Below are 27,643 nucleotides of genomic sequence, written 5' to 3' on the forward strand. Positions count from 1 at the left end.
TAAATATTTAAATGTTTTACTCTAATGTTTATAATTTTTTTCTGTTGTAACTGGTTTTCATTTTATGTTATTGTCTAAAATAGCTGAGTTATTACAAAGTTCCCTAGAAAGTAAATGTTCTGAAATACTACTGAAAGATTTTTCTTACTTTAGACAAAACTATTTTCACTTTCCTTTTACTTTCTGGCTTAAATATCAAGCAGTAATGAAATCAAAATACTGCAGCTTTTACCCTGTCCAACTATTTGTGATTAAAAGTTAACATCAATATTTTGATTAATTTGAATAAGTAATAATAAAATTATCAATAGTTTTGCTTAATTGTTCAAAGCATGTGTGAGGATAAAACTATTGATGAAGCCATGTGGTTTTGTGTATATTTGTATATGTAACTGGTCTGTGACCTCCTGTGTTGCAGAAAAGCTTTCTTTGCATGGGAGAGAATATGAATACATAGATGTATATATAAGTGCAGAAAGAATTGTCAAACATTTCAAACCCTGTGATATGATAGATTAGTTGCATGTGCTCTCACGTACACAAGCCCTCTGTAAAAATGTCAGCAGTGGTCATGCACATAGTGTGCATTTATAACATAACTGCTTCATCCACGGGCTGATTTTTCACCTCGGGTGAATGTTCATGTTTAAGCCTGCCCTGCTCCTGCACACAGCCCCTTTGCCAGTAAATTTCCAGACAGAGTAGAAGTAACTACAAGAATAAATGGTTCTAACTGAAATCCTGAATTCAAGGATTGCTAGTTTTGTAAAATTAAGGCTCCAGTCTAATTGCAAGTTACTACTTGTGATGAGTATTACATTAAATTCTAATTTCTGATGTTTCCATGTTCAAGAAACACCAGGCTCCAGGCCACCATCAGGACAAGGACTCTGTACACAGCATGCACTTCATCTCTGCAGCAGTACCCTGCTTCCTAAATGGCTTTCTGACCCTGCAGATCAGGTCATCTGGCCTCTTTGTTCATGGGAAATAGTGCAGGCTCCCAGCTGAAGGTTTCATGTGCTGATTGCCTTTATCTAAATGCCAGCCACAATTTGTCATTTCTTTCCTCATTTTATGTAGTAATTAACAACCATATTTGTAATTTTCTTTAAGCATTGTTCAGTGATGAAGTTGTAGTGGTTGAGAAAGAAAATTATTCCAGTAAGAGTGAGGGTTTGGCCTATAACTAGTTGCAGGAGTAAAGCAGAAAAACTCTTAATGCTGGTGTGCAAAGACTAGGTTAGAAACTCACAATGTTTCCTACAAACTGTAGGATTTCTTTCAGATTCCCTGCTAGCTTTGAATTTCTTACACTGGTTTTTCAGTTCTTTTAGCCAAACTGTGTATGAAATAGCTGTATCTGTGTCCTTAACAATTTGCATATTCTTGGTTTCCTCAAATACCTGCTTCTTTTGTTTTCTAGGTGAAAGAAAGACAACCGTCTCTTGCACAAAGATTATGAACAAGAATATCAGTCTTGTGGACAACAAGAAGTGCAAATATTTAACAAAACCTGAACCACAGATCCGCAAGTGCAACGAACAGCCCTGCCAGACAAGGTAATAGTGATTTGGTTAAATTAAACTATAATATCTAGATGTAAAAGCCATGTAAAAGCAGTGGACTGCTTCTCACAATGAATGGGCAGTAAATACATTCATTCAAAACATTATAATGCAAAATGAAGAGAAAACAGAAATGCCGGAAATTGTTTCTCCTGAGTTTTAATGAAAGAGAGTCCGTAAGCACCATGTCTGAATAAATTCTTATCCAGTAAAGCAGTTGATTCCTTTCCTCAGGAAGTATTCTCACAGGCTGATCTGTGCTACAAAACTTAAATGCTGTATATATAAAGATATATATGGATTTTAATCCCATATTAATTAATGATATGTTTTATTGGGTTTTTTTTTGAAGCAAGGCTTTGTGTCTTTAAAGCTCTGGATAAAGTCTGGGTACCCTAAATAGTAAATAAATAAATAAATCCCTGTTTATCCCTTTTTTTATGTTAATGCAGCTTGAAGTGTAGCGAGCCTGCCCCTCACTCCTGTCTTTCCTCTCACCCCAGGAGAGGGAAGTCCTTGTATGTGGATCAACAAACAGACTGAACTAGACTCTGGTGGTTGAGCATGGCAGGAGGCAGGTCCATGTGCAGCCTGTGCCAAGCAAAGCCCACCCACCACCCACTGGTGTTCCTGCAGCTGAGCTGGCAGCCTGCGCCTTGCACTGGCTGACCAGGTCAGCACAGTGGCCCATTTCAGAGTCACGCCACTTGGCAGCTAAAAATTATTTCTTAAGGAGGTCCTCAAGAATTGCATGTACTTTTTAAAAGCAAATTAGAGCAAGTCCACACCTTTCAAGGGAGGGGAAAGCAACTAGCAAGAGCTGGCTAGCATCCTCAGGAGTAAGCACTAGGATCAGTCTGCTGCAGTCATCTGGAGGACAGGTAGATGGCATTTTTAAACAAAATAATGCAAAATAAATTAAATGCAAATACTGTTGAAGAAAGTATGTAAAGTGAACGAGAAGGCATAGCTTTCTTGGAAAGGATGAATACTGAAATTGATAAAATATGAAGTATGATACATTTTAAGTAAGACAAAACAACTGACATTTGGTCTTCCCCAAAACAGGGCATTACCCTTTGGAGGGATTATTTAAACTTCATTATATGCATATTTGAGAAGACCTTTATTTTGTTTTATTAGCACCACTGTTTACTTAATGGATAGAAATGGAATAATCGGATCTTTTTCTGAGGCATTGTCTACCATAAATTTTCAGTATTCTCTGTTTTTTCCAGCTTTTTAAGTGACAATTTTAAAACTTTGCTAATTGATACTTACAGATGCTGTCCTGAGAAATGTAGAAAGATTTAATAATCCAATTTTTTAAACATTCTAAATGATGATTACAAAATTTTATTAGCTTTCAGGCAGAAATGTTTCCAAAGCATACACTTGCATAAATACTTATTTGCTATGGGCCTATGAAGAAATATCTTGAAGTGTATTTCATCATCTTGACCCGTCAAGATTCGTAAATGATGTATCTGGACAGACAACAAAAAAACTCCTCAGTTAGGTGTTTTATTTTTTTGCTACAAATGCATGACAGAAGATTGAAAAAATTTTATTAAATATCAGTTTCCTAAAAACTTTGCTTGCAAACTAAGTCTCCTTGAAAACTCTTGTGTTTTCAGGAGACAGAACATCAGGGGCAGAGCTGTTTGATTTTTTAAAGGCACATGGCCATAATCTGGATCTACAGAACATCTGGGGAAAATTATGTTCTAGAACAATTGCTCTCTAGGTATGTGGTCCGTGCCAAACGGCATCAGCCTCCCCTGCTGTTGTGATTTAAGCCATGCAACCTGTTAGGCTTTACTCTGAAGAACATGAAGAATTTTGGGGTTTTGCGCTTTTTCCAGGGCAATGAGTCTTTCACACTTGAGTGATTCTTGCAACACAGTATTTTCAAGGAATGCTGGACTTCACATGCTTGGCATACACTTGAGATAGATAGACATACAGAGACTAACAGGCAGGCTGATCAGGGATCTGTCATCTTTATGTATGTATATTTTGGAAATTTTCTGATCGGGATTATAATTAAAGGAAAGTAGTTTGAAAACATAGGGTAGTGGACTGGGGAAGGGTTAGGGTTTAATTAATACCATATGAAATTTAATATATGTTAGATTCATAAATACTCCATTAGCAAAATGACAGTAAAAGGAGGCTGAAAAATGCAAGTGTGTCTTGGGTGTATACACTTAGAATAAGTGAATAAGATGTGAAGGTATTTTTTCCCTCCTGATTTTGTATTAGTACATTGCCTGTGCTTTTTTGCAGATGGATGATGACAGAATGGACACCATGTTCAAGGACATGTGGAAAAGGCACCCAGAACAGACAAGTAGCCTGCACACAGCAGCTCAGAAACGGGACCCTGATCAGAGCTAGGGAGAGGGATTGTCTGGGGCCAAAGCCTGCTTCTGCACAGCGCTGTGAAGGCCAGGACTGCATGACGGTGTGGGAGGCAGGAGTCTGGTCTGAGGTGCTGCATTTTTTTATACTCCATATTCTCCAAATACTCCAAATACTCTATAGTCGTTATTTGTGCTTTGGTATTTTTTGGAAATAAGGGTTTTTTTCAGCATCAAGTGGCACAGCTCAGCCTAATGATTTTCATGGTTCTCATGCGGTGTTTCGGCAAAGGGTTCAGGGGCTAGGAAAACCAGCTGTGTAGAGCTACTGCATCTTACCTAGTTAATGTTGTGCAGGTCTCTTCTGGCTGGTTCTCAAGCACATATAATCAAGTATGTCCTGTGTGCAGTAGTGGGTAACTTGGGGGAAATAGAATTAAGGCACCACTTATCAGCTAGCTACAAGACCTTGGGTTCAGAGTGGAAACATCTGGGATGTACTTTTGTACCAAGGGATGTTGATCAGCAGATGAGTGATGCCATCTGCTTCAGGGAGGCTTTGAGGGGAGCCTTTGGCAAAAAAAAGGACGTCTTCTTCCCTTCCTCTTTCTTTTCTGCTCTTTTTCCAAACCAACAGCAATAGACAAATGAACTTGTAAATAACACAATTTCACATATGCTGCGTCCTGAAGTATTGCTGTAAAATGTAATCATTGTTCAAAAAGCTTTATTAATTTAAGGTCTTTAAATGTGCTTGTCCATTTGGCTTTCTTCATCTTTGATTTCTTCTAAAATTAACTGGAGGAAGAAGAGTATTGTTCTCACTGCCATCTGGACAAGATGAAAGGATTATTTGGAACTTCTCCTTTCATTGAAAGAGTAAAGGCAATTCTGATTGCCTCCCATACTAGAAGCTGTGCGATGAATACCTCTGTGATCAAAATACGTATAGCAGCTTCTGAATGTGGGTGCAGTCCCTTCTTTCAATTGCTCTACTCAGCAGAACTCCTTGATCCCCAAGCAAGAAAGAGCTAACAAATAGGGAATGTTTTCAAAGATGAAAAGCACATGCTAAGGTAGACATAGGAGATATAAGCAACACCAGTTTCTGGTGTGGTACACAGTTTTATGATGTGAGAGCTTGTGAGAAGAAAGGCATCCATTTACAGAGATGAGTAAAAGAAATCAGAACCACAGATTGTTTAGTCAGTTTGTTTTACTTGAGAGATGATAAATGACAGAGCATGTTTGTGTTGGGAGCAATAAATTTTTTTGAAGAGCGAGGTATTTCCCATGGCCATTCCTACTATCACCATTATGTAGGAAGCTAGCCATTACTGCTTCCTGTGGTTATAATCAGCTTGGCACAGGAGAGTTGAAGTGCAAGCAGTGGGATGATCAAAAGTAGTGATAATGTTTTGAGAAGGAAATGGCATCATTTTTGGCTGTGTAAGGGGGAATGGTGAAAAAACCCCATAGATTAGGACCTCATAAGCAACTTGAAAAGAGCTTTCACATGCTGACTATATAGTGACTTTGAATTTTCATGTTCAGTCTGGATTCTTGCATCGTTTTGGAATATTTACTTTTCCATTCTGCATTTTTTTCCTCCTCCCAAAAAAGGTTGTTGGACACTAACAGAGCTTTTCTTAAGTTGCTTCATATCTTATTCCTATAAATGTTATTTTGATTTTCTTTCAGTGTATTTCATTTCATTGGAAGAAGAAAGATTGCCTTATATTTTTAGTGTAAAATTTTTCATTCATTTAATCATGACTTCTTGGATCATTTCTTATTCCAAAGACTATTTTGTCCTTAAGCAAGTAATTTTTTATCTAATTTTGGGTAAAAATGAATCAATTATCGTTTTGTCCCCTAAAGAATTTTTGTTCAGTTTTTCTTTTTTAATAAATCTAGTATTGATGCTATTGAAGGTTGGAAGTTAGGAGATCACTGAAGCTGTGAAATATTTATGCTGACCTGACAGAAGTCATATAGAAGGGGATGAAATGGGGTAAGTGAATTTTGTAGAAATCTGAAAAACCATTTTTTTCCAACAGTGCTCTGTAAAGTGTGGTAAGGGAGTACGGCATCGGACTGTGAGGTGCACTAATCCACGCAAGAAATGTGTTTTGTCCACAAGACCTAAAGAAGCAGAGGACTGTGAGGACTATTCCAAATGCTATGTCTGGAGAATGGGAGACTGGTCTAAGGTGAGTAATCCTTGATACTAGTGCCTCCCAGCATCACACATTTTGCAAGTTGAGTTCTTAATAAGAATTACTCTTATCAAAAGTGTACAGATGTCTCAGCTGAGGGAACAATAAGGCTATAAACAAAAAAAACCTAAACTGGTAGTCGCAGTGAGCCTACAGTATAAATAAAAATCAGGAATATAAAGTAAATGTGACATAAATCTAGAATGTAATGCAAATTTGTATTATCTTATTGTGTTAGGCTTCAGAACAGCTTCAAACAGGCTTCAAACAGCTTCAGAAACTGCAGCCAGCTCCAACCTTACCAATCACATATGTTGTTAATTTGTGTTTGCACATTTTATTTGTGGTTCCAGTAAAGTACACTCTCCAGTCATATACACTAGCACCTTTAGCTTATTAGATTTCCACATAAACCATTTAGCATGTGGGAAGCATCTATTACTGTTTTTCTTTTATTATTTTTTTATTATTATGGACACTCAACATAACTGTCATTACATTATTTCCTTGGCATATGTGTTCTGAGAGGTGGATACGCATAGGCCAAACAGTAACAAACAATATTAGTCAGATCTGTGATTAGCCTTCAGTATCTGATACAGTTTTGTAAAACCCAAAACATGCTGAAATTCTGAAATTGAACCTTGTCAAGGTTTTCTCTTGCTGTATCACAGACCACACTTCAGCAGAAAGATTATAATCTTTTTTTATTTCCTTTGTTTCTCTTCATAACTTTGCACACACTTTTACTTTCAGCACCTAACATTATTGCAGCATTTTTTAAACTTGCTTGTATGGAGAAGTATTTAATGTATTTTTAGTTGTCTTTCATGTGATGTAGGAGCTGGAAACAAGGACTAAAGCCAGCAGTGTATGGCTAGCCAGCCTTCCAAGAATTAGCTGCAAGTACTCTGTGAGTAACTAGCTACTTCAAACGCATATAGTATAACCATTAATTTTTTTAAACAACAGAAGCAACTAACTTTCAGTAGCAGTATTACTTTTCCAAGAAGATATGTTTGGCAATAATATTTAGTATTTCCATTTCTCTACTGCATAGCTATGGTTAAAACCTGCCTCATTTAGCACTAGCACCAGTAGGAAGTAAACCATGGAGAAATGACCATCTGCTTTCTTAATTGAAGCAACCATTCAAATTGGGGTTGCTGAGGCTATGTGGGCATGCTGAGACAGATACACTGTGTTCCCAGTGCCCTCTGGAGTGAAGAACTTTATCCTCTCAGTGCCTTTCACAAACAACCATGTCACAGATGAGTGTACAAAAACTTATATCTTCTTGTTTAAAATTTACTGGCAATTTTGTATTTCCTGCTCTCCTCTTTGAGTCAAAGCTGTAATACTCTCCCCCAAACTGCACTTTGAACTTCAAAATTAGGACACAAGGAATTATGGAATTGGCAAAATCTTTTGAACAGTTAACATACAGTCTGACTGTGACTTGTGCAGCAGAGATTTTCCAAGATTTATACTAACAAATAGATACCTTGATTTCTCTACGGGACACAAGTTCAATTTAAAATATATTTGCATGTGAATTTCTTTTCTCTGTAACTCTTCTGTTCCATTGAAGGAGTACATAGCAACATGAAGTCATGGCCTACATGTTGATATGTCTGCAATGGTGAGAAAAAATGAAAAGCTCAGGTAAATGTTAATCTTTGCTCTGTTTGTTTCTTACCCAGAGGTTCAATGCAGCCTTCTGTGTTCACAGTTTTTACTCTAGGATTGTTCTTGACATTGACAGAAGTCTGTTCCTTTGAGCAGAGCCAAGTTCCCTCTGGCTAAAGCCAAGACTTGACTTGAAAAATTTAGATGACGCTTCTCACACATTGAAACAAGAGGCCTAATATCCTTACTTGCTTTGCTGCTTCCTTTGAACTCCTAAGACATAATTTTAAATTAAGCTTAAATTGCACTATTACTGAAAAGATAACATGATTAATAATTATGGAGTGCTGTAACTCAGTTAGTTTGTTTTATTGGTATAGTCACATAAAGATCAAATAGTTTTTGACCTCTGTGTTTTAACAATACCAAGATCAAATAAAATTTGACCAAAATTCCAAGTTCCAATACATCAATTTTGGAGATAGGTGTCCTTCTAAAACTCAGTCTAAAAGAAGTCTGTACAACCCGGCCTGTGTGCAACCTTTAACTCTGTAATGGTGTTTAAGTTAGTAGAGTGGGTCAATATGCTAAAACTTGCTGTTCATAACATCACTCAGGCTCTGTGCCACCTTTGTGAGGAACATAGGTATGATGAAAAAGGAAAGAATAAAAGCTCAAACTGACCTTCTGGAGCCAGCACCGAGCAGCATTACCAAATGACATTGTATTTTCCCAGCATATGCCATTCATGACATATCCTATCTAACAATGTGTGAGGTACCTTCAAATGAGGAATGCTTAGAGACCATAGCTATTCTAGCACCTGCTAGGACAAGGTGTTGTTAGCAACAGTGTCCCTTGCTAAGCTGCCCACTGGCTACCCATTTCAAAGCCATACAAGGACAGGATCATGCTCAGAGGCATTCATCAGCTAAGTATAAACAAGTAGGCTGAGGAGAAGTGAAATTAAATTCATGTGAATGGCATGTTTACATATCTGCACAGCTTACGAAAGAACACATCATTGTAGAAGGCATTCTCCAAAAAACACTTTAATTTCAGCAGCATAGGGTGCTCAAAGGGCATGTCTACAATACTTTATGTAGGAAAATGTGTATATTTTCTTCTGCTACTATCACACTTTTCAGACCATTGTCAGAATAAATGAAGCATGAGAAGCAGAATGAATTTTGGAACAGAGAATAATTTGGAAAGGGCGTATTGAAAATAGTAATTTAAAACTTTGATAAAATATTATATCATTCAGCAAGGAAAAATAGGATCAAGGGTCCGAACAACAAACTAGAATTTAGAAGCAGCAATTTGTAAGATGAAGAGAAATACAGTATATGTCTATAGGAGATCAGAGAAGATAATGTGGCATAAGTTGTAAAAAAGATTGGTAAAAGGATGCATTCTGTAGAAACTAAAGATGGAGCAGCAGCAAAATTTCTAAATAGTATCTATGTGTTAGACCAGAGATGCTGAGGAGTCAAATATGACATCTGAGGTAGTGATCCCAACGGTTGGCATGCAGTTCCCTTTGTCTATAGCCTGAAGAAGCAAAAACATGAAGCAAAGGTTAATCTCCTTCTATTTTTCCACTGAGTCTGGAAGGGCATCTGAGCCAACTGCTTAGTTTTTACAACAATGAATCCCAGACTTCACGTCCTATTCCAAATTATTTAGTTTAGACTGTATTTCAGTGCTTCCTAGAAAGCATGTGTGTGTGTGTGTGTGTGTGTGTGTGTAGTCAGGAGGAGTCAAGTCTCCAGCTGTTACGGAGGCCAATTCACAGAGGGTTCTCCTGAGGGGTACAGAATGCAGATGTCAGTGATAAGGATTGTTTGCCTTCTTCCCCAATCAAACAACACATGTAAATGGAGAGACGTAAATGCCCACAAACCTTTTTTACTAACTATTCAAGAGCACAGGATGTTCAGCCTTTATTTTGTGTCCTTAACACAGCATTTAAACAGACTCTAAATTTCCACAGCAAACAAACTCAACTGATCTCCTCCAATTAAAAAAAAAAGGATGATATTAATGTTATGATTTTACTGACAAGGGAATTCGCCTTGTTTTTTTTTTCCTCAGATCCCCATCCAAAATTATTAACCTCTTTTAGATTCTTGGAATGGAATAGTGCTGACCATGAGTCAAAATTACACTATCAGTAGTGTAATATTACACTATCAGTAGTGTAATATTGCACTATCAATAGATGCATGGACAAAGCAATTATGCAATGCGAAATAATAGAAGTTAAAATAATTATGTAAGAAAGTAAATAACTTTCATATTGACTTAAATATATTAATTTGCAGCAAATGATGTATGTCTTTGTTTCAGAAATGAAGCACGATCAAATAATATGGAAGATGTCAATGTGAGGAATGGCATTGGGAGATTTTATACGTTTCTAACCAGTCCTATAATATTAACAATATTAACATCTTTTGTTTCATATAAAGGGTTTTTTAGATCAATATACTGCAGAATTTTGGCTGGAATAAATATAATGCCATGTTAGTTTCCTGAAAAACAGAATGAGGCCACCTTTTATAACAGAAGAAACCACCAATAAGACTGGAAAGGATTTTAAAAGTAGATATCACCTATTTTGCACACAGAGAAAATCACTTGTAAATGGGAAATTCTAGTATCTCTTTCACACTTAGATCTACTAAGGTATCTTTGTTGATTTTCTGCTTCAAGCATCTTTAGTGTAAGAAGTATGGGGGAATCAAAATGTAGTTACAAGTGTTGTATCTCAAGTTGCATTATCGGTAAGTGTGGTTACTTTAGAAATTAATTAAGTTGTGGTACATCTTAATAGTTCCCATCAGGACTGAACCTTCCTAGGCTCAGAGAAAAACAAAGCACAAATGAACAAGAACAAAATAAGAGGACAGGTCCTGCTGAAAGATGCTTGCTGCCTTACTTGACAAGTGACATGGTAGTGGGAGAACTATATAATCAAATAAATAATGAGAAGAAAAAGAAAGAAAGGAAGAAATTTAAATCCACCTCATAATACATACTCTGTTTTTCCTTATGTGTCCTAGGAGAGGGTCTTAAGCAGAAGTTACCACCATTATACATTTCCTTTTATGTTTCCATCAAGGGTGAGCTAGTTTGTTCCCAAAATGACCTCAACATGGAGTACAAAAGATGGTATAGCACAGAAAGAAGGGTGCATGTGCAGAAAACCAACCCTCAAAGCTAGAAGAAGTTGCCTGGAAGATGGCAGCGTGTAGTGGAGGCAAATGCAGACCCGTGTTTAAATGTGTCTGTACAACCACAGAATTGCCACACAATGTACAGTGTGCTCACCTGAAGGAGCAATGTGGGAAAGAAGGAGATTCACTTACACAGCCACTGTTGGGGAGACACTCTTATGTCTCTGACACTGCCGGAAGAGAAAGAAAAGGATAACACTGATGCATTCAGCAACCGAACGAATTGTTTTGGACTCTGAAGATTTTAAAAAGTGGTTTCCAGGGAAGCAGATTGAGATGTCTTCTGTAGAGACACAGATCTGTAGTGAAAAGATTGACTTCTAAGTCACCTTCATAAACATGAACAGTTAGAGGAAGTCTAGGAAATTCCAACATAAATGAGATCTGAAATATCCCTGAAAAAGCTAGGGTTTTTTACTCCCTGATAGCAGAAGTAAAATGATAAAAATGCTCCTAAAATAGATGATAGATAACATTATAAATAAGTTTTGTTTTTGTTTACTTATGCCCAGAAATATTTCAGAATGAAATATTGTTGCTATTAGTATGCAGCCATTGACTTTGAATCTTTAGGCAGCTCTATAAATTTTCCGCGTGCTGGTTCCCGCCAAATATTCTTTGGTTCTACCAACAGACTGAAACCTTTGCTATCAGCAAAACAGTGGAGCTTCTCTCTCTTGTACCAGAAGTTTGAAAGTATGATAAATATGATTGAAATTGATAAGTATGATTGACTGGGTGTAGATAAGTATGATAAGTATGATTGACTGGGTGTAGTGATCCCTTGGAAGGCCAGGGGAAGGAGAAAATCTCTGTCATGCACCACATATAATATTCCACAAATGCGGAAGTTACGGAGAGTAGCGTTCGCAGCTTTTCATCGCCTTATTTACTGCTAATGTCTTCCAAGTCATTGTAGTACAGTCTATACCCAAGCAGATACAAATTTCCAGACTTTTTTGCTTTTGAGTTTTACAGTGCTAGGCCATACATTACTGCTGCAAAGGATTTACATATGCATACATATGCATATAACATAGATTGAAGGAAGCCATTCTTGGGAATAACTGAAGAGAAGTCCTTTATATTCTATGACCTTTCCCAGAAATGCCTGCCAGGTTTTTTTTGAGGACACTGGGATCTTTGAACAGTGGATCTTCTGGAAGGCTGATATGTATTTTCAGCAGATAGATAAATGGTCTGGTGCTCAGACTTGGTGAATTAGGCATTCTTTTGCCTGGTGTATCTCCATATCTAAGGTCATCTCTCTCTTTCTAAATTTTTCCTCAGTATCTCTGACTCTGTCATCTGCAAAGGCATAACTCTTACAGCTGATTCACTTGGGTTCTGTTAAAATTTATGTAATCCATTTTTTCTTGTGCAATCTAGCTTATTTTTGTTGGATTTTTTTATTATTTCATGTTTCTGTTTTCCTGTATTTCATGCAGCTAAATAACATACTACGTCATGTATTTATTCTTGTGATAAACTTGTTATTCTAGGAAATTATTTTATCTCAAAATATTTATTGTTTGATTTTCATTATTTTGTTTTACTCTATGGGGTTGTCACTTTTTTGCTGTTTTCTGAGAGTTTATAATTAGGCAAAAGATGAAAATACTTTAAAAATGTAAGAGATAATTGAATCTTGAAAAATTCTTTTGAAATAATTGTTTCAGAGGCTGTCTTGAGCACAGCAACCATGAAACAATAGAGTTTTCAGTTTTCAAAGCAGTAAGGAGAGGGGGCAACAGAACTGCCACATAGTACTTCCAGAGGGCAGACGTTGGCCTGTTTAGATGACTGATGACTAAGTCCCTTGAGATGCAGTCCTGCATGACAAACGAGCCCAGGAAGGCTAGTCATTCTTCAAGAAAGAAATCTTAAAGGTGCAAGAGTTGGCTGTCCCCTTGTGCTGAAAGATGAGCTGACTCCCTTGCTTGAACAGAGCGCTTTGGCTGTAACTTGGGTGGAAAAATAGAGTTTATGGCCTTTGGAAAAAGGGGCAGACAATTTGGGAGCTCTACAAGGATGTTGTGAGGTTATGCAGGAAGAAAATTAGAAGGGTCAAGGCCCAGTTAGACTTTAATCATCCTACTGCCATAAAAGACAACAAAAAATGCATCATGTCCAACAAAAAAGGAGGGCTAAGGAGAATCTCCATCCTTTATTGGATGCAAAAGAAAACATACTGACAAAGGATGAATAAAAAGCTGAAGTGCTTTGTATGTTCTTTACCTCAATCTTTAGTATTAAGAGCAGTTGTTATGCAGGTGCCCAGCCCCCTGAGCTGAAAGACAGGGATGAGAAATAAAATCAAACCCTCATAGTGGAAAGGAAAAATGGTCCTTGTCCATCACTTAGAAACAGACAGCTCTGTGAGGATGGATGGGATCCACATGAGGATAGTGAGGAAGCTGGAAGAAGGATCCAGGGAACTACAGGCCTGTCAGCTTGACCTCAGTGCTGGGGAAGGTCAGGAGCTGATCATCCTGAGTGACATCATATGGCATGTGCTGAACCTGCTTGATCAGGCCCAGTCAGCATATGGGTTTATGAAAGGCAGTCCTTGACTAACCTGATCTCCTTCTAAGACAGGGTTATCCACCTAGTGGATGAAGAAAAAGCTGTGGATGTTGTTTACCTGGGCCTAAGCCTTTGCCACTGTCTCCCACAGCATTCTCCTGGAAAAGCTGGCAGCCCATGGCTCAGACAGGTGCTCTCTTTGCTGAGTTAACAATTATCTGTATGGCTGGACCCAGAGAGGAGTGGTGAATGCAGTTACATCCAGTTGGCAATTGGCCACTAAGAGGTGCGCTCTGGGGCTTAGTGTAGGGCCAGTCCTGTTTGACATCTTTATTGATTATTTGGGCAGGGGGATCAAGTGCACCCTCAGTAAGTTCACAGACAACCAGTTTGCATAGGAATGTTGACTTGCTGAAGGTAGAAAAGCTGTGCAAAGGGATCAGGTCATGCTGAATTTGTGGGCTGAGGCCAGTGGTAAGAGCTTCCACAAGGCCAAGTGGTGGATCATGTACTTGGATCACAAGAACCCCAGGCAGTGCTCCCGGCTGGGGCAGAGTGTCTGGAAAGCTGTCTGGCTGAAAAGGATCTGGGGGTGCTGGTCAGCAGTGACTGAACATGAGAGAACTGTGCCCAGGTGGCCAAGAAGGCTGATGGCATCCTGGCCTGTGACACCAATAGTGTGGCCAGCAGCGCCAGGGCAGTGATTGTCCCTCTGTACTTGGCAGTGGTGAGGCTGCTGAGGTTTGAGCCCTTCATTGTAAGAAAGATATTTAAGTGTTGGAGTATGTCTAGAGAAGGGCAACGGAGGTGAAGGGTCTGGAGTACAAGTCCTGTGAGGGGTGGCTGAGGGAGCTGGGGCTGTTTAGCCTGGAGGAAAGAGGGCACAGGGTAGACCTTTTCTCCCTCTACAACTCCCTCCGAGTACGTAGTGAGGTGGATTTGGTCTCCTCTCCCAGGTAACAAGTGAGGGAATGAGAAGAATGGCCTCAAGATGAGCCAGCAGAGGCTCAGATTGAATATTAGGGAAAAGTTCCTCAGCAAAAGAGTTGTCAAGCATTAGAACAGACTGCCCAGGCAAATAGTAGAGTTGCAATGTAGTTGCGTTACTTAGGGACATGGTTTAGTAGTGAACTTGGCAGTGCTGAGTTAATGGTTTGCCTCAATGATCTTAAAGATCTTTTCCAGTTTAACTGATTCTATGATTTTATTCTTGTATTTCAGCTAAATAAAAGTCCTATGAGCTCAGTTTCCTTGTAAACTCATAGGTTTTTTATGTTTTGGTTTTTTAATATCTTTCATAGCCATTTAGGTGAGTTGCCTGCTATTTCAGATCTTCATTATTTAAAATATGGTAGATAGAGTGATTGGAAGTAAAGTCATTATCAGAAAAGAACACTTTCATTTATTCAACCTACTGGAAAAACTTTAAAGTGGTACATAGTATGATGATATTTAAAGGACAGTGCTTAATTCTATGTTGAACAGAAGAGCTTTTTGACATGTTTCTTTGATTTCTGAAAAGTAAATAGATAAAATAGAAATTTTTAAAAGAAAGGATTTTCTTGGAGGTTTCATTTTCCCTGATTTGAAATTTTCTTTGTGTCCTTAGTGGGTTCTGTCACATGTCTTTCATTAGAAATACTGTAATCCTTTAATTACTTTGTGCTGTTCTAATGCTTTTCCGTGCAAGGTTTTCAACTGAGCATCAGGCTAGCATTGTCATGTATGGTAATATAATTACGTAGTCAAAGGACAATATTTTAAGTTAATTTTAAGAATTTGTTTTCATCATTCCAGAATAGCATACTCAACTAATTTAATCAGAAAGATAAAGGTAATTATGTCATGAAATCTAACTGTTTTCAGATTCTTGTTTGGATGATAGTGATTCTTGTTTGTGTGATAGTCCTAATGAATGGATGGTCATCTCCTGCCAAAATACCAGGCAATGATATCTCAGATATGAAAGTTTGAAATGTAATAATGTCTTGCTCATTGCTAAGCACTAGTGGCAGTAATATATCCATGTGTGAGTCAGCACAGGCAGGCATCTGGTACAACCACAAATTCAGAGCTAAAATTTATTTCTGCTTCCTTGCTAACAGAGGATCCCTGCAGCAGTGCCCAGGCAGAGGTGCACAAATAAGGCTAAATTTGTAAAATCTACCAGTATTATGATGTCAAATACTATTTAGCAGTGTGTCTAAAGTCCTAAATAAGAATAAATAACTATTTCAGGTATATGTAAATTGCCTTAAAACTTGAATATGTTTTTATTATATATAGATTTATAGAAAGTATAACTACAAAATTTAAAATGGTGTGTACGTACATCCGGAGCACATAGAGGAACTTGGGTTTCTAGATCTTTTACAGTATTACAGGATTTGTCCATGCTTTGATATAGGTCATTAATGATGAGAGAAAAATGCTGATACCTTCCCTGATATCAGGGAGAAATGATAGGCTGTAATTAGGTCTCAGGTTTTTACAGATTTGGACTCCAGGTTGTCTCTAATAGAACAAACTTGTGTCATTGGAATAATCCTAGTTTTTAAACTGTTAAATGGATGATGGTGTTTCATTAATTCACCCAAGAAAGAAATTGGGCAATGGAACCAGGGTTTCACATGGAGACAAAGAATTTTCCACTTCCAAGCTGAGTCCAGAGAGCCCATTCAGATTTAAGCCTATCCAACTCCACTATTGATTCAGAGTAGTTAGGCAATGAAGAAAAGATACATATATACTGACCTAGAAAAAATACATTTCTTTTTGTAATCAGCTTCTGAACTTTCTGTTGCTTCTTGTCTTGATACCAAAGGCAGTTTTGTCTCCTCTGCCAAACAACCACATTGTTCTGCATGGGGCCTTAAAAAGGATTTAGGGGGGGAAAAAAAAGAAAAAAAAAAAGAGAAAAGAAAGGTTCAAATTCTTGAGATGAGGTGATGAGGATTTCCTCCATGGGAATCCTATCTCTAGGTTTATCAAGGGAACTGGAGTTCTGTCTGTCTGAATTTAAAATCTTACCTGTTTTTGAATCTTATATCTTCTTACCCTAGAAAGAGGAGCTATAAAGAAAAAATGGAGGAGCAGTGGGCAGAAGAAGGAGAAAAAGAAGGCTATAAAATAAATAGGCACAACTCAAACTTGCTAAACTTAGAAGAGACCAACAGCAGATACTTTTTTAGCTAAACTTAGCACAAGTTCTGAATTTTAAATTTGGCATACTGAGGTGTTGGGTGTGTCAGAAATGAGAGAGGCAGAAAGACCTTCCTGGAAATGATGCATGTGAGAACTCAGACTCCATCTTATGCTTGTATCCGTCAATCCCTCTTTTTGCTACACTATTCAAAATGCCTTTGTAACACACACAAAAAAAAAAAAAAATTTAAATAAACTGCAGATTATTTGCTTGATTTAGGTAATCTTTAAGAATATTGCCAAACTTAGTATGAAGCCTTTGCTGAAAAAAAATGCACCACATTATTTACTACCTGCCTTCAAAAGCAGGCTTCATAAAAGACAAAGCAGAAGAAGATTTTGCAAGTGTGTTAGCAAATGTGAATCCTGCAGCTAAAGTCTGATTGCTTGCTATTCTTGTTTCACACTCACTTCATGAAAAGGTTGAAACTGCTTAAAGCTGGAACTGATGAACCTATACATAAATGATTAGGAATGCTCTGCTAATAATTTCCAGTAAAACTCATCACTGAGTTTCCTTAGAGGCACGTCAGCCTGCTTTGAATGCTACTTAGACTTGTAAAACCTTTTATTGAGCAGTCCACCTATTCTCAAAAATAAATTGTCCAAGTCAATTCTGTTAATACTGTCACAGATTGGCTTTTTCATTGAGGATTGTATCAGCCTCTTCAGTGATTGCCTGTTGTCTTGGCAGAAAGACACAGTTTGACCGTTACTGTCTGCCAGTGACAATTTTTCCCTTAATTTAGGAATTCCTACTTCTCATGAAGGCCAGCTGGAAGCAGCTAACACATTACAGCAACTTCCTCAGCTGTTGGCCTTGGGAATATGTATTCTCTCCAGAATATATATCTTTGGCAGGGAACAGAAAGAAGGAATCTTGGGTAGCGAGTGTGCATGCCAAGTGTAAGAATTGTTTTATTTAACACCTAGATTTCTGTCCTTGAAATTATATCTCGAAGAAGTTCAAAAGTTGGACCAAATTCAAACAGGGTGGTAAGATTTTTTTTAAAGAAAAAATGAATTTTTAAAAAATAGCTGTTACCTATCTTTACACAGGAATTTTTTAACAAGATCTTTAATCTTTAACAAGAATGTTTTACATGTCTTGCTGCTTGAATGGTTTTACAGTACCTTTAGGACTGTGTCCAAGATGCACAGATTAACAGCCACATAAAAAAACCCCTCTGGCTGTGTACTAGAACATTTAGTCTAAACCTACAAATAAGGTTCTCCTACAGGAATTTTTTGCTAATCAGCTGCATGGCCTAAAGTGTGGGTCATGTGAATAGTGAGAAGTAAAATGTAATTAACCTCCACAAAAATAAAGTACTGCATGTGCAAGACTGACATGTGGGGAGATACAGTGGGTGGGAAGAAGAACTATAGAAATGTATTCTTCATTCTCTAATAATAGAAGCTGTGGGTTTAAATTAATCTGAAACCTGCTGAATTAATGAAAATGCTATATATTGGTTGGGAATGGGCATTTTTCTGCAAATCATATATGTATATACACACACACACAAACATACAAAAAATACAAGCAGTTTTGACAGTTAAATTTATTTTTGATTACATTCACTGATTAATGTGTAAAAGTGAAAATACTTTTTATTTCTTTGAAATGAAAAGCTTTGTTAGAGTTTTAAAACATGTAAAGTCCAGAAATATACAGAACCTATACGGCTTCAACTACATACCATAAGCACTACCAAAAATGTGACAGCTGCATATGCAGTGAAAGGTATTTACCTCAGATTGAATATTTGCAGTGGGAGAAATCCAAAGGTGAGGTAAGTTTGGGAGGCAGTTTTGGAAGAGTCTGCTTCAGCTTGAATATACACATGTATATACAGTAAAATGAGTGTCAAAATGAGGATCAGAGATGTTGCTCTGAAGGGGCATCTAACTGATCTGCAGAAGTTGAGTTGTCTCCTAGTGAAGTCAGAACAAGTTTGTATCTTTTCAGGATAAAGAAGAAAAATACGAGTAACTTTTATTCTCTAATATTCAGTGTCTGCTCTCAGTTACAGCAGTAGTTGGCTGATGTGTTTGCAAGACAAACTCACAGTTAAGACATGGACATCATGAACACAGAAACTTCACTGTTTGTCTGTGTAGCTAGCAAGTGCACTGCTAAATGCCTGATGCTTTCCCTATTTCATACTATTTTAAATATAAGCTAATATAGTTAATAGCTAATATGAGCTTTTATAGTAAAAAGATTTTTTTTTCTGGCTTCCAGTCAGTAGAATTCTTAATTTCAAAGTCAGACACCACCACTGCTCCTGCTACTGCCATGTGAACATAGAAGAGCACAGCACGCTTATCAGATCCCTCACTGATTTTAAAACCCAGGGTGTTTGGAAAAATCTTGCTTTATTTGCATGTTGACTAGGTTGGGTTTAAAAGTTTTGGACTGCAAATCAGTGGGGTAGCCCTGCTTTTTCTCAATATTCCACAAGCATCTTAAAGGACTTAATAAGTTCCCATTTTTAAAAAGTAAAAATAAATGCACTGTTAAAATTTAGTACATTTCTGTGAAAATAAAAGAACATAGATCACAAATTTCTCTATTTCCTGCTTTGCCACGTATTTCCTATATGAACTGAGACATTTCATTTAATCATCCTTTGATGTCAGTTTCTGAAATTGTGATTTAAATAAGTAGGTCAAGCAAGACTAATTGTTTGCAAAATCTCTGCATCTTGGGATGGAAAACTACATCTCACTAAGGCCAGTGCAGGTTATTTAAAGGATATTAATTCACCAGTTGAGATTTTAATGCCAAAATCTTGCCTGATTCTGCATAGAAATTCAGACTTAAACACTGATTAGCTGAGAGATTTGTCTGTTTGTTGCTTGTTGTGTCAGTTGCAGTCACAACAAACTTTCAAGCCAGAGCTCATTTGATGTAGAGAAGATATGGCTGCTGCCAGAGCACTCTTCACAAAGTCACCTGCTCACATGAATTGTTTGGCATTGCAAATTAACAGATAAACCATTGGAACCCATTTTGTTAGCAAAAGACTAGTGTTTTTCAAATCCCATTCTCCCCTTCAGTATTCCAGGTGGCTGAATTGCATCTACTCACTCTAGGATGACCTAAGGGCAGAGAAATTATTTTTGGTGATCTTATGTACCAGGTCAACCTGCCCATATCCTCCTCCTCTGCAGCTGACTAAAGGAGTACCACACATTCACACATACTCTAACTTTGGTTGATAAACACACTAATCTTTGAAGGAAAAAAAAATGTAATACTGTGTGTAATATTACTCTAAATTAAGATCACCATGATAACATTTAAAGATTATCTTTCCTTATTGGAGATCTTCAACATATTGGCTTCATCGTATCACCATCATTTTCCTTTTACTCTCACATTTGTTTTCTCTTTGTGTTGTAGTTTAGTTTTAGTTTTGTCTTTCTTTACACCTTTTTTTGTTTTGCTTTTCCATTGTCTCAATTTTAATTTGATTAAAATATTCCAAAAATAAATATCTCTGAAACTGTGATGAGAGGAATTTAAGGAGTGGTCAGAATTTTGGCAAAATTAAAATCTATGTTCCATTTGCTATTGGGGATAAAATTTGTGCCAGTATATATGTGGTTTTACATGTTGACCATGTGCATAATGTTGGCTGTTATAGGAACTCAGATTATTTTTAGCTGCACGGAGAAAAGGCAGAGAATTCAAGAAGGGGAGTTCTGTTGGGAGACTTTTCTCACTGCTTTTACAGCAGTATACTAGATTTGATAGCATACTTTGAAAATAAATCAGTACTAACTGATTTCCCTCCTGTAAACCATATATTTGTTCATGTGTTAAACTGTGGTTGGTACTGAATAGACAACTGTGTATTCATAATTTAATATCTTTACATGCCTTGATTCATGGAGGCTGTAACTGTTTAACTCAGCAAGATACAGTTCTGTATTGGCTCACTGAGAACAGGAGCAAAATCAAGTCCATTTGCTGCCTCTATAAAATGCCAGTGTTTGATTTCATGTGGTTACAAGTTCAGTCCCTTGTGAAAACATCCAAGTGTATATCCTAGTCTTTCATACCTCTGTTGGAGTCTTATTAGTCCAAAAGACAGGCGTCTCCCTTCTCTTGATGCACATATCTATTTTCCATTTAGCACATGTAAATCTTTCTTCCAGGTAAGTGTTTAAATTGTCACTTAAACGCACATAGATAACCAAGCCAGCAGGTAAAAGCTTGTTTAGTGTTTCATATAGTCAAAGTTTATTCATCCTTTGAAGAAAACTACACTTCTCCATCTTGCGACAGGATGGCTGGGAAATGTTTTTTGTTATAGCACCTTCTTCTTGTCTTTCTTATTTCTGGGGTTTTTTTTCAGCTGCTTTTTGAAGCCTCTCAAGGAAATATATTTTGAATATTTATGTAATAAAAATCATTTAGAAAAAAAATTTTAGGATTGCAGCCTGAGCTCTTACATTATTCATTACAAAAAACTGATTAGTATTTGAAGATGTTCTATACAGAAAATTTCTGTAGAACTTGGTGAAATTTCTGGGTACTTGAGTCGAAACCATTAGAGGCTAGGATAAAATTCCAATATGTAATTTTTAATAAATTTGTAGTAAAGCAATAGCATGTGAGTCAAATGGACAAAAAAGTAATTCACATCCTATGAAATTTTGTCCACAAAAAGTCAGTAAAGGCAAAAGCATATTTTGGTTTAGTTTTTCTGTTTGTTTGGAGTAGGTTTTGTAAGCATCTGTGCAGCCCTGTCCAAGTTTTTACTCTAATATATTATGTTACTGTGATAGAATTAAAATGTTACCATTGTTAAAGAGCTCAGTTGTTTTATTTTCTTACCTCATTCTCTGTGGCAACAAGATGTCAAGATTAATTAAAGGCCAGGCATCATGTCTCACGCTGTGTGTTCTATTGGTGAGATGCATGTGAAAACATGAAGATGTGATACAAAGACAGGAGGCATAAACTATGCTCAGCAGAAAGAGCACTTTTGCTGTGGTTAATTAACTAGCTTTATTAAAAATTCTTCTCTCTGCTAGTGTCTGTGAATGGTTTTACCATCACTTTAACCTCTTATAAGAGTAAATTTGTATATAGATACAAGAGAGTTATATTTGCTTCCTCCAGGCACATTGCTGTATTTGAGTTTCATCACAGGCTCTACAAAATGGACTTGGACAGCAATAGGATGCTGGAGTGAGTCCTTCAATTAATCCTGTTAATTAATATGTGCTTTTAAAATTGATTTTCATTTAGCTAATGGAATAGAATTCAGAAATCTGAAATGCTGACATCTGAAGAAGCAGCCACTCACTTCACGTGGACTGACATTTCATTTCATGATTTCTGGCTAAAATACCTTTCCAATGAATGTGTCTCCTCTGTGTTCCAGTGCTCTGTCACCTGTGGCAAAGGAATGCAGTCTCGAGTCATCCAGTGCATGCACAAGATCACGGGAAGGCATGGCAATGAATGCTTTTCTTCAGAAAAGCCTGCAGCCTACAGACCCTGTCATCTCCATCCCTGCAATGAGAAAATTAATGTTAATACAATAACATCACCCAGGTTAGGTAAGCAGTCAAAGATGACAAATCTCTTTTCAGATCTTTCCATACAGTTAACAATGATCCCAGTTTAGAAACAGAAGTCAGGAGGTATTCAGGAGATTTAAATTCTATGCAGAGACTGATCTTCCTGCTTCAGGTTTTGAGTGTGTACATCAGAGACTGTAACTAAGAGTGTGAAGGGTTTTGTTATCCAAGGAAGGACCTTATTATGAGACTTTGATATTAAGGGAACAAAATGTCCCCTATGAAAATATATTTACATTAGAGACATTCTAAATGTATATGCTTATATATATATATATATATATATATATATATATATATATATATGTATATATTCAATATATATATTATTTATATATTCACTCAATTTTATCAAATCTTTCTAAAGTAAGAAAATACCTTCTTTTCCGTTAAAAATGTTGCAAACTGTGATCTCTTGGTATTTGTGAGATCAAGGAGGCCCTTATTTTCCCCTTACATACAAACAGCTCTTTCCACTTGTCTTTAGTTCAAATCTACATCTATGCCCGATGTATTAGGATGTGTGAAGGAAAATTACTTTGAATGAAGAGATTTGCTGTACCTGGCAGAACTTAGGCCTCTTCTCTTCTTAAGGAAATTATGTTATTATATAACTACAGAACTGTTAATTCTGGTAGTTTTTGTTTCCTAGTGCATCATTGATGATGATTACTATTAGTTCCCCTAATCATTCGTCAGCATCTTGAACATGATGGGAATATTCAAACGCTTGCTGTAAGATGGCACACCCTCTCCAGCTGATTTTCCAGAGCCCTTATTAAGATAAAGCCTCCTATCCAGTAGATTTCTCCTGCATGGAAAACAAGACTGGCATTTCAGACTGTACGCAATACTTCTTTTAAGACAGTGAAGTGTATTTCTCTTTGAGGTTTTTAACCTTCAAACATTTCTGTACAGCAGTCATTGTTGCAATTTTCTGTTGCTTATGGTCCTCTCCTTGCTATTTCACTATTTGAATGTTTCTCCCCTTTGTACTTTATCTTTCTTTGTTCAGCTGGTCTCTCAGAAGTAAGATGCTATCTCCCCATCATTGATGATTTTCCTCTGATGAGGTTATATAAGCAACTTTGTGTCACAGAGTCAACTGAATCGGAGTCACACAAAAAATACAGTGTCAATTAAAATCTGACTTAATGTGAAGTGAAAAAAAAAAGGGCTATGTTGTCACACAAAATCACAGAAAAATTAGGTTGGAAGAGACCTTCAAGATGATCAAGTCCAACCCATGCCCTAAACACCATAACTAAACCATGGCACCAAGTGCCATATCCAGTCTTTTTTTGAACACATCCAGGGATAGTCACTCCACCACCTCCCCAGGCAGGCCATTCCCATAATTTATCACTCTTTCTGTACAAAACTTCTTCCTAATATCCAGCATATATTTCCCTTGGTGCAGCTTGAGACTGTGTCCTCTTGTTCTGTCAGTTGCTGTCTGGAGAAAGAGACCAACTCCCACCTGACTACAGCCACCTTTCAGGGAGTTGTAGAGAGCGATAAGGTCACCCCTGAGTCTCCTTTTCTCCAGGCTAAACACCCCCAGCTCCCTCAGCCATTCCTCACAGGGTTTGTGTTCCAAGCCCCTCACCAGCCTCGTTGCCTCCTCTGGACACGCTCAACTGTCTCAATGTCCTTCCCAAACTGAGGGCCCAGAGCTGGACACAGCACTCAAGGTGTGGCCTCACCAGTGCCGAGTACAGGGGAAGAATGACCTCCCTGCTCCTGCTGGCCACACTGTCCTCATGGCATGGATTATTTAGGACTGATATTAGTAGTCTACAAGTGAATGTCATCCAGCATGGAGTCGGAATCTAATCCACTAGAAACCTTAACATCTCTGAAATACATAATGCAATGCTTCTCTTCAATATACTGATAATTTTGGCCTCCAGTTCCATTCATATCATGCAGTAGAGAATTGGGGGTAGGGCTAGTGAAAGCTGATGGGGATTATACCACCAGCTCTTTTACAAATTTCTCTTCTTTTAGCATAGGAGATTAACTCAAATCTGAGATTGACTTCTTTATTCAGTGTTTGTGATGTGTTTTGGACAATATATTGTTCTTGAGCCCTGTTTTTCACTGGGTTCCTGTTTTAATTCCATGTATGTACTACGTACTACATATGCAAGTACTTGATATATGTAACTAAATGTGAAGAGTTCCGACTTCAGTAACATGGTCCTTCTGTGATAAGCTGTGTAAGGAGGCTTTCATAAGTGAAACAAGGCAGAAAGATGAGCTCCACTTAGTCATGAGAAGGTAGTTGCATGACATTAAACTAATTAAGTTCAATGCAACTTAATCCGATTTGTGAATAAAGCTGGCCTTAAAATTTTTTGATGTTGAATATATTGACAACAGGAGGACAAGGGGAATTCCTTCTTTTGTTAAATATCTACATCTATAACCCTTTCTATTCCCCAGACACACTTCTTATGTCCTTGTCTCTTTTGGTATGTGATTCTTCACTAGTAAAGGCAACAGTAATGTATATTTGATTTTGCTGTTGTTTCACTTTTTTTCCAGCTGCTTTGACATTCAAGTGCCTAGGAGACCAGTGGCCTGTGTACTGCAGAGTGATAAGAGAGAAGAACCTCTGTCAAGACATGAGGTGGTATCAGCGATGCTGTGAGACATGCAGGGACTTTTATGCGCAAAAAATGCAACAAAAGAGCTGACCTCTGTTAGGCTGGCTGGCTCTCAGCTCTTTGCAATCTTATTATTTATAAACACACACACACCCTCACACAGGCTTTTTCAGACCAAATATTATCAGATGGCATATAATTTAATCAAATTAATTTATTTTTGCCTGCCAGTCATCCTTAATGGTTTTGGTTAAACAGCCAACACGTTTTATCTTCTGACATTTTCATAACTAATTTTTATATGAACACTTTTGGATACATTTATCAGAATTTTTAAAAAATAGTAACTAGTATTTTAAATGTTTATTTTCAGTAAGATCATCTGTTGCAAAAAAAAAGTCATGCTATCTTGAATTTATTTTAATTTAGCTGAATAGTTTTGTTGTATATGGAAATAAAGTTCTTTTAAATTTTATTATATTTTTGGCATTTGGAGTCAGAATGAGCTTGTGTTTTTTGCAACAGATGTCAAAGTGAACAAGCTAACATTATTAAACAGGTTATTACAGAATGTATTGTGAAATTAGTTCATTTGATTTAGCAACATACTGAAGGGGATATTCTACTGTAACTTATATTATAAACAAGAAAATTAAAATAGCTAAGTAGAGATTTTGATCATTCTCATGGACACATACTTGAACACAAGTATTAAATCAATGAAACACTGTAGAGATTTACACTGAATCACTGTTGCACTGTTTGAGGTAGTGTAGAGAAATGCAGTCCTAGAACTTGTACCATCCTATGAATCCACGTCTGTAGTGTTTTAACATGTCACTTAATTTTTTAAAGTTTTGAAACAAAAAACCCATGTCCCTCTATACCTTTGTGTGTCCTTTTGCAGATTTATAAATGGAAGAGTCCTTTCTCCTGCCACTTGTATGGATTAATCTGTTAAACATTCTCAGTTCTCTGTTGATAATTTAGAAAATAGCTTTGTAATACTACTTTAGTTTTATCTTTGCCTAATGAAAAAGTCTTTATAAAAATTAAATGTTTTACAGTCTTGTGAAACATTATGAAACAGCTAAGATTTTCCTTATGAGAAAATACTGTACATGATTCACATGATTTTTACATTTTCAATAAAAAGTAAAGCTCCTTTTGCTGTTTGAATTTTTCTTTTTTTGTGTGTCTGGGGCTGGTAGATTAATCCATCGAGCCCCCCATGGCAGCAGGTACAGCTACAGTACGAGTGCCTTCTGCCTCTTGACTTAGGCAACAGCTGCAGACAGACACATCACTCTGTGAGCCTCGATATATATACGTTGAAAGTTGAGAATAACAAGGTAACATTCTGTGGAGAGGAGGTATTTATCTCAGGTGAGTCCTGCAACTGCTGAACTTGGCAAGTGAACAGCAGTGGGTCTTCTGCCCTCATTTTGTGATGGAAATGTTTAAGCATTAACATATGTAGGAGAGCAAGTCCTGAAGGCAAGACAGCTGGAGAAATAAGCCAAAAAGGTATATTTTCTACTCAAAGCAAAAAGTGAATGCAGCTTTATTTAAGTGAATGTTGCTTTTCCTTCTCTGCAAAGAGTCTAGTGTGTAGATGTGATGCACAGTTTCCACAGATGGATAACCATAGATACCCACAGACAATAAACTGAGGCTCCCAGTCAGGGCTGTGATTCTGTCCAGGAAGAATACTTAGACGCAGTCTTAACTACCATTGAAATCAACATCTGTGTTTCAAATAGCTGTACTATCAAAATCTTTAGTTTGGCATCTTACTGCTCTGCATTTGAAAACTGCAACTCTAATGAGGTGCTAGTGTATGATTTTAAATAAAATACCTTCTGGTTTTGAAAAGTAAAAAAAGAAAGAAAAATAATGTTGACATCATGGAATGTTATATTTTGTATAACAAAAAAGTTTCAATGAATAGAAAATTCAGTTGCTTTGGGGCATAATTCCTTGAAGTCACAGAAGCACATTTGAAAGTCTAATAGAATTATTGTAGTTGGCAGGCAAAATAAGGAATTTTTATTTTAAGTTTCTTCATACTTAGCCACAGATCTTGGTAATACTCCTGCACTCACTTGAATCACAATTGAAAATCAAGCAAAAGAAAAGATGCCTCCAGACTAGGGGCCAGAGGAAAATTTTTATCAGCCAGTGATATCATCTTCACAGTTCTATATGTTTGTCCTCTGCTGATTTTGAATATTTCATTAACAAAAATGTCATCTTAATCACCAAATTTAAGAAGTGTGTTTTAACTCTGGCTCTATCTGTCAAAAACAAATCAGTGACTGCTGCTGAAATCATCCTCCCATCACCTCTATAAGAAGATCATAAAAAGGAGGTACTTTTCATTGAGAGGCAGGGATGGAAAGTTGTGGTTTAAAATGACTTTTTAAAAAAATGTAATGAGTGAAATCAAGATTAGATGTTATTAGATGTTATATTTTGATCAGGATGTTATAGTGAAATCAGGATGTTATAGGGTTGATAAGTCTGGTTCTGATTCCTTTAGCAACTGTAGTACAAAACTGCTAGTTAAATGTGTGTGAATCATTTTGAAGCAGTTTTGTCTCTAAATAGCAAATATACCTCTGAATTTGAAAGCAAGTTCATTTTACTGCAAGTCCATTTTATTGCTTTAGATCC

General features: G+C 37.0%; 1 protein-coding gene across 1 annotated transcript in view; it reads left to right on the plus strand.

Annotated features, from left to right (window-relative positions):
• ADAMTS19 (ADAM metallopeptidase with thrombospondin type 1 motif 19) overlaps positions 1–26,132 on the plus strand; it is a 132,866-nt gene extending 106,734 nt beyond the window's left edge. The window contains exons 19-23 of the mRNA XM_071424720.1: positions 1,427–1,562; positions 3,858–4,062; positions 5,992–6,144; positions 22,157–22,334; positions 24,906–26,132. Coding sequence (XP_071280821.1) covers positions 1,427–1,562; positions 3,858–4,062; positions 5,992–6,144; positions 22,157–22,334; positions 24,906–25,057 — 824 coding nt within the window. The 3' untranslated portion in view covers positions 25,058–26,132. The remainder of the gene's footprint in view (positions 1–1,426; positions 1,563–3,857; positions 4,063–5,991; positions 6,145–22,156; positions 22,335–24,905) is intronic.
• The last annotated feature ends 1,511 nt before the right edge of the window (positions 26,133–27,643 follow it).

Source organism: Agelaius tricolor, unplaced genomic scaffold, assembly GCF_023055355.1.
Source record: "Agelaius tricolor isolate 1412-34295 unplaced genomic scaffold, bAgeTri1.0.p SCAF_4, whole genome shotgun sequence".
In the NCBI taxonomy this organism is placed as follows: Eukaryota; Metazoa; Chordata; class Aves; order Passeriformes; family Icteridae; genus Agelaius; species Agelaius tricolor.